Source organism: Populus alba, chromosome 1, assembly GCF_005239225.2.
Source record: "Populus alba chromosome 1, ASM523922v2, whole genome shotgun sequence".
In the NCBI taxonomy this organism is placed as follows: Eukaryota; Viridiplantae; Streptophyta; class Magnoliopsida; order Malpighiales; family Salicaceae; genus Populus; species Populus alba.
In genome coordinates, this window is record NC_133284.1 from 30,175,754 (window position 1) to 30,191,269 (window position 15,516).

General features: G+C 36.3%; 1 protein-coding gene and 1 long non-coding RNA gene across 5 annotated transcripts; both read left to right on the forward strand.

The window, feature by feature from the left end:
• The first annotated feature begins 752 nt into the window (after window positions 1-752).
• LOC118032886 (NAD(H) kinase 1) lies at window positions 753-15,040 on the forward strand. 4 transcript variants are annotated; one of them, XM_035037671.2, is made up of 12 exons: window positions 753-1,232; window positions 2,144-2,309; window positions 2,404-2,523; window positions 10,935-11,131; window positions 11,205-11,246; window positions 11,482-11,595; window positions 11,789-11,883; window positions 12,064-12,170; window positions 12,878-12,951; window positions 13,052-13,130; window positions 13,313-13,620; window positions 14,449-15,040. In XM_035037671.2, exons 1-12 carry the CDS (start codon window positions 1,206-1,208, stop codon window positions 14,755-14,757), a joined length of 1,638 nt encoding a protein of 545 aa, XP_034893562.1. In that variant the 5' UTR covers window positions 753-1,205; the 3' UTR covers window positions 14,758-15,040. The 4 variants fall into 4 exon arrangements, with proteins under 4 accessions (XP_034893562.1, XP_034893565.1, XP_034893564.1 ...); XM_035037673.2 differs by lacking the exon at window positions 11,205-11,246 and having other exon boundaries at window positions 755-1,232; XM_035037674.2 differs by lacking the exons at window positions 2,144-2,309; window positions 2,404-2,523.
• Window positions 7,211-7,860, forward strand: LOC140955898 (uncharacterized). Its single transcript, XR_012170627.1, has 2 exons — window positions 7,211-7,437; window positions 7,521-7,860. It is a non-coding gene; the product is annotated as an uncharacterized lncRNA (long non-coding RNA).
• Window positions 15,041-15,516: the final 476 nt, after the last annotated feature.

Sequence of the window (15,516 nt, forward strand, 5' to 3'; positions counted from 1 at the left end):
AATAGCAAGTGTAAAGAAAAAAAAAATTGATTTAACTTGTCAGTGATAAATAGGTCAATAGTTAAAAAAAATTTTAATATATTTTTTTTATTATTTTTAATTTTTTGATATTAAAATTAAAAAGATATAAAAAAAATATTGTTTTAACATATTTTTATTTTTTTAAGGTAAAAAGCATTTGACACCATAATTCAATTAGGTCTCGTTTAACATTTTGGTCTAACCGTTTTTTTTAAAATTTTTGGATTTTTTAAACTTTAAATTAAAATTTTTGAATGTTTTTGGATAATTTTAAGATTTTAAGACCAAAAATAAAATTTTAAAAATAAAAAATATTTTATTTTAATAAATTTTTCAAGTGAAAAATATTTTTAAAAAATAATTTTTATTATATTTAGAGCCCGTTTGTTTTTTCCATTTCAAGAACATTTTTTTAAAAACTTGATTTTTTATTTTTATTTTTTATCTGTTTTAAATTAATTTTTTTTAGTATTTTTAAATTATTTTGATGTTCTGATATCGAAAATAAATTTTAAAATATTAAAAAAAACATAATATTTTATATATTTTAAAATAAAAAATATTTTAAAAAATAACATCAATTACAATATTAAATAAGATTTTACAGATAGGCCCTGAGTCTGATATCCTACTCCCTACTTGTAGAAAAGAGAGCATTGCTTAGAATTTCAGGAATTTAGTTGAGATGCCGGTGAAGCTAGTCTGAATATTCATGAAAAAATTTTTTAAAAAAGAAGAAGAAGAAGAAGAAGAAGAGAAGAGAAAACCGCTAAAACAAACCTCACCCCAAATTTGCACCGAAGAAAAGAAAAAGAAAGAAAGAAGTAAGCCCTTCTGAGACATAGAGATGGTCTTCTTAGTTGACACGCGTTGCACCAAATATCTCTCTCTCTCTCTCTCTATATTAGTAGTTAATGAATGGGTGTGTTTGTGGAGTCATAATCAGATAGAGAATATCTCTCTTCTCTCATCTCTCTCGTAGCCATAGACATGAGGACATGAGTTGCAGCAGCTACTCGCGCTTCGTCTCTGTCTGCCTCTCTGATAAATGACAATTCTGTTCCTGTGATGCCCTGCGCTGACTTGTCGTACCGGCTTCTTTCTTCTTAGAAGAGAAGAGAAGAGGAGAAGATCCCTTTCTTTCCGTCACTGTCTGTCTCTCTTCTTCATCTCCACTAATTATTATGACTACTAGCAAGCTCAATTCCACTGTAATTAATTCTGCTTCTCTCTTTCCTTCTCTACCTCCACTGTATTAATTAATGATTAAATACATATAAAGTCTATACTGGATAATAATTACTATCATCTTTGATTTCTTTTTCTCTGTTGGTTGACTTTTCATTATTATTGACAGTCTGTGTTTGGATCTCTCTTGTAAATCTTGAATTTTCTTTTTTCTCTTTCTTTTTGCACTCCCTGTGAATTGTAGCACAAGCTCAATCTGGTAGTGTTTTCTTACTTGAAAGCTAAGCAGTTGCCTGGATTTTGGGTGTGTGTTTGTGTGTAGTGATGGACCAACATTAGTAGAGATGTGTTAGTGTTATCATTCACAACTGTAATTTAGAGACAAATTGGGTTTTTGTGCATGGAATTCCATATTGTTTGGAGAAATGTCAGTGCTTTCCCTTGTGAAAAAAGCTAGAAAGGGAATTCTGTTCTTTTCCTGTTGAGTTATTACATTACATCTATCATCATATCCCAATTTTTTTTTTTTTGTTTTAATCATGTTATGATGCGTCTTTAATCATATAATCTCGAATGACTGGACTTCCTAAACCTTACCACTGTAGTTCTTGTAATTAATGATTCAAAATGTCAAATTGGTGGCCTTGCCTTTCCAAGTTTTGACTTTCGAATTTGGTATGTCGTTGAACAATTTGACCGTTATAAGTTGTGTTCATAATGCATTCAAAGACTGAATATGCTCTGTTGATGCATTCACAATTGGAAGTAACCGAGGATATAATGAGTAGGTATGTTTGAAATTCTTTTAGTCCTGCTCAAACCGGCATAAAGGAAATGCTTTTTATTAACTCCTCTTTCCATTAACTGTGCTCAACATTCTGCTTTCTAGTTGCATCACCCCAATTAAATCAAGTTGATCCCTCCTTTCTGATAGGATCCTCTTGGAAATGGAGAGGCAAGTTTGCCGTGTTCGCCTGACAATAAATTTAGTGATTCACTTACCCTTTTCCATTCTGAGAAGGCAGTGCAGGAGCTTCTTCAACAGACTCCAATCCAACACACTGATGACCATCTCATAGAGTTCTCAGAGGCTCTTAGAAGTATGCTTTCCCTTGACTTTTTGGACCTGCACCTTTCTTTTCTGGAACTATTATTTTCTGTGAGCACCCATCTAATGTGCAATTTTACAATTAGCTGTTGCCAAGGCATTAAAACAAGCTGCCGAAGGAAAGGCTTTTGCTCAAGCTGAGGCCGCTGAATGGAAACGTAGATTTGAACTGGAAAGGGCACAGAATCAACAGCTAGAGCACAAAGGTTTCTCTGATGATGAAACAACATGCATAAATAGAAGCATATGAGTTTCATTCATGCATATCTCACATTTGTCTTTGATGTTGCAAGCCAGTAATTTTATAGGGGGGAAAAAAACAGTTCAATGAGGCCTATCTGAATCATTTTAATTCTCCCACAAAAATCACTTTCTAAAATTCATTTCTCTGTTTGGTGCGACTTTTATTGCTTAATATTTTGCAAGCTTCATGTCAAATTCCTTTGATTTCTGAACTTCCTTTGGCAGCTTTCTGCTGGTATCAATAGACAATCTTGTACTACCGAATCAGTAATTAGTAGCCCTGACTGCGTGCAGTCTATCCTTTGTAATTTGTATGGTTCTCTATTGTTTCAAACTTTTCATCTCCTCCCTAGGATGCCCTTATCCTGTGATTTTTTTTCTATTGGTTATAAAAATAAGTATTGTGGTCTTGCATTCATTATAAAAATAAGTTCTAAGAATTATTTCATCAATATAGAGAATTGTTACCTTTCATAATTGTTTCATCAATTATAGCTTCCTTCGTAAAAAAATGCATTTTCCCATGAATATGGAGAGTGTATCAATGCCGCAACTGTGGATGAGCTGTTATTCGTTATCCTGATTTATTTTAATTGGTACGTACATATTTTAGTTTCTCGTATAGATGGTTGATATGTGAGAGCCTATGGGGTAGTCTTCTGATTTCTCCAGTATTCAACCCCTCCCAGTTCAAAACTGCTATTTTTTTGGTTGTTGTTAAAAGCAACTTGTTCTGATATATTCTGTAGATCTTATTATGATGATTATTTGGATTTATCATTCATTGGCAATGTAGATTTCTTATTGTCAACAAGCATCCTCAACCATGGGGCCTGACAATGTAGATTTCTTGTTGTCAACAAGCATCCTTGACCATGAGGCCTGTAATTGGAAAAGAAGAGGGACACTGTTTATTGTTGATAATGACATGATTGAAATCCACCTCGTGCATACAAAATTCATATGATGTTATTGTGCACGCCATTGAACACTAATGTACTTCGTATGATGTCTTTATCTTTTAACCCACTAACAAGAAGGCAATTTAACAAAATATTTTTTGCATGAAGGTCTGTCTATGATCATGTGGGTTCATATGTGAGCATGCACACTTGTGTGCATGTTTTGTGTATATCAAGCATTCTGATAAGAAATGTATTGCCAATATCTTATGAGCATATCTTTGTGAGTTTGTTTTTTTGGAAGGAATTCATTGCAAGTGGCTTTGGAGCCAAATGGCATCTCTTGGGTTAAGGTAAAATCATGGGTTTACTCATGGCATTCATGTTTTCTTAGTGAAGAAAAGTGAAGATAGAAAAACTATGAAGGAAACCTCCATGGGTGACAAGAACTAGAAAACCATGAAATAAAAAGGAAAGTTGAAATGTAGAAACTCACAATTGAAGTGTATTAGATAGGGCAACTCAAATTAAGGAATAACGATTATACTGCCTAATAAGCGATTTCCTTCTTTCCTTGATCTACTATTATATAAGATAAATTACCATTGACCAAGGTTGAAAAGTCTCTCTTCCTTTACAAGCATACTTCCATGCCTTTGTCTGGTTGTTCAAAACTAGAGTGTATGGCTAGTATTGATCTTTGTGTGGGGTACTGAAAGGTAAAAAGAGTGAAATGGGATAGCACTTACAATAAATCATCGAATAATGAATTCTAGAACATTTCCTAACATTGAACTTCAGGGTTATCTAAATGGGTGTGCTTGCTTGAAGAATTTTAATAGCATGTAGCCCCTAAGTTGATATAATTGATGTTCTCTCTACATCTTCTCTTTAGCGGTCTTTTTGTAAGTTCCATATAGCTATCCATTTTCACTAACACAATGATGGTAGATCCTCTGAATATCAGTTTCTTTCTTATTTTGCTGCTTGTAGAAAGTTTTATTTTCATCCTTGCATGAGGCATATAGAGGGATTATTAACACGAGAATGTGACATTGTGCCAATGAGATGTGACCCATTGTTCACTTTGAGGTGGATGGTAAGGCGCCATGTGTATTGACTCATAGTTGTGTTCAAGCACACTAAAAACGGTCAACAATGTCTAGGTCCTTCCAGATGAGCTCCCTTCTCAGCCAATCATTCCAAACCTCCATTCTGAGCAAATTAGTTTTGCATGTTAGGCAGTTTGAAAATCCTTGTGATTATTCTATTGCTAGTTTTATTTTGTACTTCCTGCAATTAATAGTACAGAGCACATACTTAATCTAGTCTTGGTTTATTGGTCTCTTTCATGTTGAATCGTGTGTTTAGCTTCTGTGCTCTAATTAGGTAAGTTATCTCATTTAAATATACATTTCTTTCTTAAATTTGATGGATGGATATCTATTACCAATCTCATAAATACAAAGGCAGAGGAAGTTTAATCCAAAAATAGTACCAATTCCCTGCATATTCCTTAAATTTAAGATTTGTGTCTTTGCACTTGAAGACTTTAAATGATTTCATTGCTGAACGAGGGGCCTTTATTTTATGCTTTCTTGTATGAGTAAAGCTAAATAACAAGAAAATATGATAAGAGAAAACTTATATGAGCTGTTGGATCACAATCTTAAAGTGGGACCTGCTTAGAGGTCTTAGGTCCCACAAATTCATCCGTTCATGTGTATGCTTGAAGATTTTTCCTGTCATATTTTCTTCGTGTTTAGCATTAATCTTCTTGTATTGTACATGTCCATCAATAACTTTGTCATTTGGTCTTCAAAATCCTTTCTGTGGGGTTTTAGCCATTAAAGATTCCCTCAAGACTCTTACTGCTTCCATTAAATATACTATGTCCTCTTATCACATGCTGTATTTGTTTATTATATGATTGAAGAATTTTGAGAGAAGTCTTTCTCTTTTCTTTCATCTTAACAGCCGTATGTTTGTACAATAAATAGGGAAGAGAAGCTAACCTACTAACCCTCAAAACAAGAAATAAATCCTAGATAGGAAAGTATTCTACACTAAACTAGAAAGCAATAATCTAGAGAATCTGAATAGTTAATATCAGATTCTGTTTCCTAAACCATATATATACTAAGATTTCTCTAAGATCTTAACTGATTTTGAGACTGATTTCCACACTCCCCCTCAAGCTGGGTTGTATATGTTATACATGCCCAGCTTGTGACTCAATTCTTCAAAATTAGTTCTTGGTAGAGCTTTGGTGAGGATGTCTGCAATCTGAGATTTTTGTTGGAGTGTAAATAAGGTGAACAATGTTCTTCTCAATCTTTTCTGTGATGAAGTGTCGATCTATTTCAATGTGCTTTGTCCTGTCATGATGAACTGGATTCTTTGCTATGCTTATGGCTGCTTGATTATCACAATGCAGCTGTATAGGTGTCAATGATTCCATGCCAAGTTCCTTAAGTAATCTAAGTATCCACATCCCTTCACAAATACCAAGAGCTAGAGCTCTCAGTTCAGATTCTGCACTGCTTCTAGATACCACATGTTGTTTCTTGCTTCTCCAAGTTACTAGATTTCCCCAAACATAGGAGCAATATCCAGAAGTAGATCTCCTATCTATAATGTTTCCTGCCCAGTCTGCATCTGTGTAGATTTCAATATTTTTTTGTTGTCACATTTCTTGTATAGAAGGCCTCTACCAGGAGTCATTTTCAGGTACCTCAAGATTCTATTAACTGCTTGCCATATGATCTTCTGTCGGGTTGTTCATGAATTGGCTTACAAAACTGACAGAAAAGCCAATATCAGGTCTGGTATGTGAGAGATAGATGAGTCGACCCACAAGTCTTTGATATCTCCCCCTATCCACTGGTATACTATCATTTTCTGCTCCTATCTTCTTTGTTGAATCCATTGGAGTGTCTGCAGGTTTGCATCCAAGCATTCCTGTTTCTTGTAGTAGATCCAAGACATATTTTCGTTGAGAAACATATATACCTTTCCTTGATCGTGCCACTTCCATGCCAAGGAAGTATTTGAGATACCCAAGGTCTTTGATCTCAAATTCCTTGGCTAACAGTTTCTTCAATCTCACCAGTTCTTCCTCATAATCCCCAGTTAAGATGATGTCATCCACATATACTATTAGGATTGCTATTTTCTTTTCTGGAGAGGTTTTTACAAACAGTGTGTGGTCTGCTTGGCATTGGGAATATCCATACTGTGCTACTGTCTTTGTAAACCTGTCAAACCATGCCCGAGGTGATTGCTTGAGTCCATATAGTGATTTTTTCAGTCTGCATACTCTGTTGAGGTTGGAGGATGTTTCTAGTCCTGGAGGAATATCCATGTATACTTCTTCTTCCAAGTCTCCATTAAGGAAAGCATTTTTGATGTCTAGTTGATGTAGTGGCCAGTCTTGGTTAGCTGCTAGGGACAGAAGTACTCTGATTGTATTAAGTTTGGCCACCGGAGCAAATGTTTCTTGATAGTCTATTCCATAGGACTGAGTATACCCTTTTGCAACCAGACGAGCTTTTAACCTTTCAATACTCCCATCAGCCTTATGTTTGATAGTAAATAACCATTTACACCCAACTGGCTTCTTTCCAGGTGGAAGTTCAGAAATTTCCCAAGTTCTATTCTTGTTTAAGGCACTGATTTCATCACTCACTGCCTTTTTCCACCCTGAATCTTTGAGAGCTTCTTCAATAGACTTAGGAATCTTGTACACTGTCAATGGCTGAAACAAATGCATGATAGGTTGGTGATAACCCTTCATATGAAACAAATTTGCTGATGGGATGACTTGTGCATGATCTAACACCCTTTCTCAAAGCAATTGGAAATATTTGAATCATCAATAACAGAGGCAGTATTCTCACAGTCAGAAGTTTTCCATACCTGAGTATATTGGGGCAGAATCTGGACTTGGTTCTGAATCTTGGTCATGTGCAAGAGGTATTGTGTGCTCTATCTCCTTTCCAAGTTTTTCCTTCTAGAGTAGGTAAGAAGCTCATGATTTGTGATCTGTTTTGGTGTAGGATGAATCTGGTCAGGAGATTGGACTGAGGCTGGTGGTGCTGGGACTGATTGGATTGAGACTGGAGGTGTAGTGTGAGGACTCAAAGTAGGAGAACTCATTGTGGAATGACTTTGGACAAGACTCTGTTGGTTGTCTCCTAGGTTAATTACATGATCAGATTGTATATCCCAATTCTGATATTCTCTCATGGTTGCCCCCTGAAGATCAGACTTGGGATAGTATGCTTGGTGTTCAAAAAATGTGACATCCATAGAGGTATAGACCTTTTTGTAGGTAGGAGAATAACATTTATAACCCTTTTGGTGTGGAGAGTATCCTATAAAAATACATTTGAGAGATGTAGGGTCTAATTTTCCTCTATGGTGTATATGGACAAACACTGAGCAGCCAAATACTTTCGGGTCTAAGGAAGAGAGTAGTTTGGTATGTGGAAAGGCTTGTAGAAGGACTTGGCTAGGAGTTTGAAGTTTAGAACTCTGGAAGGCATTCTGTTGATGAGATAGGTTGCTGTGAGTACAGCTTCTCCCCAGAATTGTTTTGGCACATGAGTAGAGAGCATAAGGGATCTAGCAACTTCCAACAGATGTCTATTCTTCCTTTCAGCTACTCCATTTTGTTGTGGGGTGTTAACACAAGAGCTTATATGGATAATGCCTTGATTTAGACAAAAGGTATTAAGGCTAGAATTGAAATATTCTTTGGCATTATCAGTTTTTAGGATTTGGATTTTAGTCTGGAATTGGGTTTGTATCATGGAATGGAAGTTTTGGAAAATCTGACTTGACTTCAGATTTTTCTTTCATAAGGAATAGCCAAGTCAATCTAGTGTGATCATCAACAAAGGAGACAAACCACCGAGTTCCAGTTATATTGTGCACTTTTGAGGGTCCCCATACATCACTATGAATCATTGCAAATGGATGTGATGGTTTATATGAAATGGTGGGATAACTACTGCGAACATGTTTAGAGAGTTGACATATTTCACATTTGAAGGATTGTGAGCTTTTATTGGAAAAGAAAGAGGGAAACAGCCTTTCAAGGTACATGAAGTTTGGATGACCAAGGCGATAGTGCCATAACAGAACATCACTATCTTTATTGACATGAAAATTTAAAGCTGACTGACCCTTGAATGATATATAGCTTCTGTTTTGAGTTTGCCTTCTTAGAGGAATCTCACTTTTGAGGAGATAGAGCCCAGAACACATCTTAGCACTGCCAATCTTCTTCCCCGTATCCAGATCCTGAAATATTACACAAATGAGGAAAGAATTTAGCAACACAATTTAGATCACGAGTCAATTTGCTGATTGAGAGTAGGTTGCAGTCTAGGTTAGGGACATGGAGGATAGAGTTTAGGATCATGTCCCTTGAGAGTCTGCTCAGGCCTATTCCCTTAACTTGGGAGGAAGACCCATCAGCTATACGGACTGTAGAGTTATTAGTGCACTGATTGTATTCATTAAGAAGAGTGGCATCTCCTGTCATATGGTCTGACGCTCCAGAGTCGATGATCCAAGGGCTTGAGTGTTTTCTTTACTAACAGTAAGGGCTGTTGAAAAGTTACCTTTTTGTGCTAACAGTCCAGATCCAGAACCAGAGGCTGACATACTTGGTTGAGACAGTGAATTCTGACTGAAGAGTTGCTGTAAGATCTCAAGCTGTTCCTTGCTGAAAGGACTTGTTTCTGTTGGCAGAATGGTGTTCTTATCTCGGTTGTTGTCTGAATATACATTGTTGGCACGTCTGTCTTTGTCATTTATTGATTTTGATGGTTTCCAATCAGCAGGTTTGCCATGAATCTTCCAGCAGTTTTTCCTTGACATGTCCTGGTTTGTTGCAGTGATCACACCAGGGTCTTCCTTTCCTCTGTCGATTATCATAGTTGCTGTTTGAATAGCCTCGAAGCAGCAAGTGCAGATCCTTCCATTATATGAGCTGAGTTGTGAGGTCCATCATTACTTTCTTTCTACTTTCTTCACGTCTAACCTCAGAGAATGCTTCTCTGAGATTTGGAAGAGGTTTGGTTCCCATTATTCTTCCTCTGACTTCATCAAGATTCTTGTTGAGCCCGAGAAGAAATTTGAAAGTTCTTTTCTGCTCTACAATTCTTCTATATAAGACTGTGTCTTCAGGGCAATTCCAGCTGTGAGTTTCAAACATATCTAGGTGCTGCCAATGACGGCAGAGAGTGTTGAAAGAATTGAGTGATAGAAAGTTCTCCTTGGCGTAGATCATGTAACACTGCCTCAATCTCAAATAGTTCTGATGTATTTTCAGAACTTGAGTAGGTTTCTCTTGCTGCTTCCCAGATTTCCTTTGCTGTTCCATATAGCAGAAAGTTTTCGCCAATTTCATTGGTCATTGAATTGATCAGCCATGACATTACCATATGATTTTCAGTCTTCCATGTTCGAAACATGGGATCATTCCTTTCTGGTATGATGATATCCCCTGTGAGGTAGTCATCTCTGCCCTTTCCACAAATAAACATCATGACTGATGATGACCACTGAAGATAATTGTATCCATTGAGTTTGTGTCCTGTGATTTGGTGTGATGTGCCTTCAGTGCCTCCTGAAAGGCTAACAGATGAGGTTGTTCCTGGCTGTGAGGTCACCTCAGAGAGAGAGCTTTGTCCTGCTGCTGCCATGTCTTAGAGAAGCAGATTAGGGTTCAAGAGTAGGCTCTGATACCATGAAGAATTTTGAGAGAAGTCTTTCTCTTTTCTTTCATCTTAACAGCCGTATGTTTGTACAATAAATAGGGAAGAGAAGCTAACCTACTAACCCTCAAAACAAGAAATAAATCCTAGATAGGAAAGTATTCTACACTAAACTAGAAAGCAATAATCTAGAGAATCTGAATAGTTAATATCAGATTCTGTTTCCTAAACCATATATACTAAGATTTCTCTAAGATCTTAACTGATTTTGAGACTGATTTCCACAATGATGTTCAAAAAAGATTTATTATTTTGATGCCCAAACATTGCATCCACCATTTTATAGTAGTTAACTTGTAAAAATGGTAAATCATAACTTTCTCATTTTGCTGCTTGCTTTATAGTTGCATATCTATATTTCTTTGTTACCATGAATCCTTTTTTTTTTTAGTTGCTTACTGTTTGTGTTTTTTTTGAAAAAAAATAAAATAAAATCATACAAGTGGCTCTATGTTAGATCTGTTGTTGTTAGATGCATGCCGTGCTCATTGAAGCTGAAATCTGTGTAATTCCTCATGTGGAGAAATGCTTGATTGTTTGGTTTTTGTGTGTCTGATGGTGCTGAATTAAGTTGGGTCTTATTTCAAGTTTTTTTGTCCATTAAATATTACACCATGTTCTGAGTGTTTCAATGTCTGATTTTGCCCACTTCTGAAGGAACAGCTTTGATGACTTGTATTACAGGAAAGTCACCAGGGGAGTGTAATGGTGATATTAATGCTCAGCAGATGGAAAACTCAACTAACCAAACCATGCTGAGAAATGAAGCAAATGAACAATCTGAAAATTGCTGTACAAATGGGCTTTGCTCTCATGAAATTCTTCATGATGGAGAGACTGACTCCCATGCCAAAGCAGTTCAAAACAAAATGATGAGAAAGGTAATTTTCTTGTTGTGGCCCTGGCTGATACGCTGTTTAGTTTGTTTTAACTACTTGTTTAATTGCACACTAGGTTCACAGCATCACATGTTTGGATGGGAACCAGCTAGTCCTGGTAATACTATACCATCTGTTGATGTTCTCTTAGAACCTAGAAAGTACTCTTCATAAGCTTTGCTAGTACTGTTGCTTTTTTTTTGTTTTTTGCTTGTGATTTTTGTGATCATTTAAATGAATTGACACAATTTAAGTCCAAGGAAGTTAGCGAACCCAACATTGAAATTGTGCTGGTGAATCTGGATATTATTCATGTTTTGACAAATTAGATTTAAATTTGAATCCTGAGACAGGCATCTTTCAAGCTTTCATGGTGGTGTAAAGGTGACATTAGTGATCAACACAAACATGATATTGTCTCTTTTGAAAGAGGAAATATAACAGCTGCAGGGCGCAGCAGCAAACAGGTATTGAGTCATGCTCTGTCAACAGTAGCTAGAATTTTTTCCCTTCATATCATAAGCAAATTTACATATATACCTGTTCATTTGTATTGCTTTTCCTTTGAGAAACTCTTAGAGCTCTGTTTCTCCCACTAAACAGTTTACAAGGGCATCTAATATGTGTATGTGCCTAAGAAAAATCTCATTTTCCTTTCAGATTTCTTTGAAGTGGGAATCCAACCCACAGACTGTGCTAGTTATGACCAAACCAAATTCAACCTCTGTTCAGATTCTATGTGCAGATATGATCAGGTACTGATGAGATTTCCTCTGGAAATGGTTTCGTTAGTTCTTAGTGTGGTCTCTCTACTTTGCCTCTTTTCATTCATCTTTCCTTGAGGGTTGCTAAATTTGTCCGGACCATATTTTAAATTGGTTGCATGCCATTTATTAAATATTGCTATTTATCTTAAAGTTTGATTTCCATTCCAGATGGATGAAAGAGCATAAAAAATTAAACATTTATGTAGAACCACGTGTGATGGGTGAACTTCTATCAGAATCATCTTACTTCAACTTTGTGCAAACTTGGAAAGATGGTGAGCTACTAAACATTTATCCTTTTCCTTTTTACATGGACAAGGGTGTTCTTTCAAAAAAGAAATTAAGAGGCAAACATCTGATTACTGTAAGAAACATAGTTTGCTAGCCATGGATCATATTTACTTCCAATGCAATCACATTTTTGAAGCAAATTTTGAAATTTACATGCTTTTAGTTATTTTGTAAGAGTTATCTTAAGTGCCCACCTTTACATTCAGAAGGGTTGAAGTTAGATGCTTCTCTTTTATGGTCTTTAGTCCAACTTAAAACCTCTAACAATTCTTTTCATCTGATGCATCAATATGCATAAAGCCTGTATGGTAAAACTGTAAGCACCGTGTCAGATCATGGTCTGTTTCATTTTCTATTTGAGAATCCCTTGCATCCTGTGCTAGATATTTTGTGTCTTCCATTTTTAATGATGGTTACAAAAACATCCTGCTCGAATTTGGAGGTCAAGTTGATGTGAGATTACTGACTGTCCAATTCTAGTATGATGTGATAATCCTTTTTCTTGTTTATGCATCAGTATGTATATACAGTCTAGAGAACTGCAATAAGCTTTATCTTCTTTTGCATGATTCAAGCTTCAACATGAAGACGGAATTTAGATTACATCTCACTCTCTCCCTTTAGCTCTTCATTAATATCTTGATAATGCACAGGATTTGACTATTTATAAATTTGCAATATTGATTTGCAGAAAAGGAAATTTTGAGCCTGCACACAAAAGTTGACCTTGTTGTGACTCTTGGTGGGGATGGTACTGTTCTTTGGGTATGTTATTTCAGTTTGATGTTCATCATTCTTAGGTTGATTGTGGAATCCTTTTCTATTCGTGCATGGTACAGTTACCATCCCCTCTCTTTATTTGCAGGCAGCATCGATGTTCAAAGGACCAGTTCCTCCAATTGTATCATTTTCTTTGGGGTCTCTTGGCTTTATGACACCATTCCGTATCCTTCATGCTAACTCATTAAGTTCTTTTGTTAAATTGAAAGTGAAATTGACGACATAAAATACCAATTACAATTGTTGACTTCTATGTGACAGAATTTACTTATTATTTAGTCATTTATTTACTTAATACAGTACCTCCCATGTCTTGACTTGAAATTATTCTTTAACTATTTTTTAGATAGCGAACAGTACCGAGATTGCCTTGATTCAATCCTTAAAGGTCCAATTAGTATAACATTACGACACCGAATGCAATGCCATGTTATTAGAGATGCAGCTAAAAATGAGTATGAAACTGAGGAGCCTATACTTGTTTTGAATGAGGTTACAATTGACCGTGGAATATCATCATTCCTTGCAAATTTGGAATGCTATTGTGACAACTCTTTTGTCACACGCGTGCAAGGAGATGGATTAATTTTATCAACTACATCAGGTAGCACTGCATATTCATTGGGAGCTGGAGGATCAATGGTTCATCCCCAGGTACATTGTGATAACTTCTTTCTTTAAGCACTTGTTCCGTGTGTGTGAAAAAGCGCTCTCTTTTTCCATGGAAGTTTCCCATTATAAATATAATATGATTATGTGTTTCAGCATGTTTAGAAGCAGCTATACTGATTATTTTCTATATATGATGTAAAATTCTTTCAAGAAAACGCACCTAGCAGAGTCACATAGTTTAGATGAGGGTACCAGGTTTGATGAGTAGCACTAGCAAGAAAATAAAGTTATTGAAAGAAGGTAGTTGGTGATTCAAAGATACAAGAAATAGCCAACTCATGTGTAGTTGTTACATTTGATCAAAAAGGATCTTAGAATGCGGCTCTTGCTTCAGCATTTTCACTTGGAATGGCCAAGTAAGATTCAAAGTTGCATGCTTGGTCTTGAAAACCCTATACATTTATCATCGCATTAGACACTATTCAGCTACAGTTATATCAGCAATTAGATTTGAATCAGGGTCTCTCGCAACGCGGCAGGCGTTTTTTTATGGCTAACAGGTTGAGTTAGAATAGATTGGCCTGCTTTTCCCCCATTCTCAATGACATGACCTTGCTGATTTGCAAAACAAAAACAAAATCCATTATTAAACTATGAGCTCAATACATCAATTTGTAAACCAACAAGCACTGAGAAGTTGCACCCCTACTATGGACATGTATAAAGTTGACGCTATCCTTTTCTATGAAGAGCGTGGTTGTTTTCATTTGGAAGTGAATGTACTCTTCGATTGTTCACATTAGTATTATTGCTATCACTTTAACGTGCGTGATTGATATTACAAATTTGATGTATTTCCTGCAATTGCAGGTCCCTGGAATTCTGTTCACACCAATTTGTCCACATTCCTTGTCATTTCGACCTCTGATATTACCTGAGCATGTAACAATACGAGTTCAAGTTCCATTCAACAGCAGAAGCCCTGCTTGGGCCTCATTTGATGGCAAGGACAGGAAACAGCTGGCAGCTGGCGATGCGCTTGTGTGCAGCATGGCACCATGGCCTGTTCCAACAGCATGCCAGATTGATTCTACAAACGACTTTTTGCGCAGCATCCAGGATGGCCTCCACTGGAATCTCAGAAAGACCCAATCTGTCGAAGGCCCTCGGGATCTATAAGGTAACTTCGTTCTTTTTTTTCTTGGGTACAGGAAAGCAGTTCCTGCTTGGGGTCTGTGATTCGCCTTCAAGTGTCACAGGGACAGTGTTGTGGAGGGGGGATAACTTGTAGTAGTCCCAAGGGAAACGAAATAGTTGCTGTCAGTCAGCTTAAATTTCTCTCTGAAATTTGTACTTCTTTGCGTAGTCATTAAATGATTAGACACAAACAAATAAATTGTTGAATGTATATACACATGCATATATTCATCAAGACCTGTGTCTTTACCGCTGCCCGCGGCTACCTGCTGTTCATCGAGTTCCATTCTCCGACGGTTGACTAGGCTTGTTGATCTGTAATCAAGCAAGAACCCTTATTTAAATTCAAGGTTTATGCTTCCACAAACACTATCTAGCTATCAAATTCTTAAGAACATGAAAGGATTTAAATTCCAGGTGGTTAATTTTTTTTTATGAGACAAGATATGTCTCTCTTAAAATTCTAAAATTTAAAATTTTAAAACGGTTTAATTCTTACAAATTAAATTTACGTGATAAATAGGAATTGACTATATATGAGTGTGTCTTTGTATGTTATGTGCGTGTGAGAGAGACAGTCTCCAAGAAGCATGGCGTGATGATAAAGAATTTGAGATCTATATGGTAGGTCTCGAGTTTGAGTCAAGACATGCATCTCTAGCAAGAGTCAGGGACAGTTGAGGTTTTACTTACTCATCTGGATCCACAAAGTGCTCATTCCGGGAGATGAGTTTCCTCGAA

Bases quoted from the DNA above. Each gene is read 5' to 3' on its own strand.
- LOC118032886 (XM_035037671.2), top strand. From the start codon at position 1,206: ATGACTACTAGCAAGCTCAATTCCACT. The intron at 11,132-11,204 runs GTAATTTTCTTG...ATTGCACACTAG, and splicing joins AAAACAAAATGATGAGAAAG to GTTCACAGCATCACATGTTT. The intron at 13,131-13,312 runs GTATCCTTCATG...ACTATTTTTTAG, and splicing joins TGGCTTTATGACACCATTCC to ATAGCGAACAGTACCGAGAT.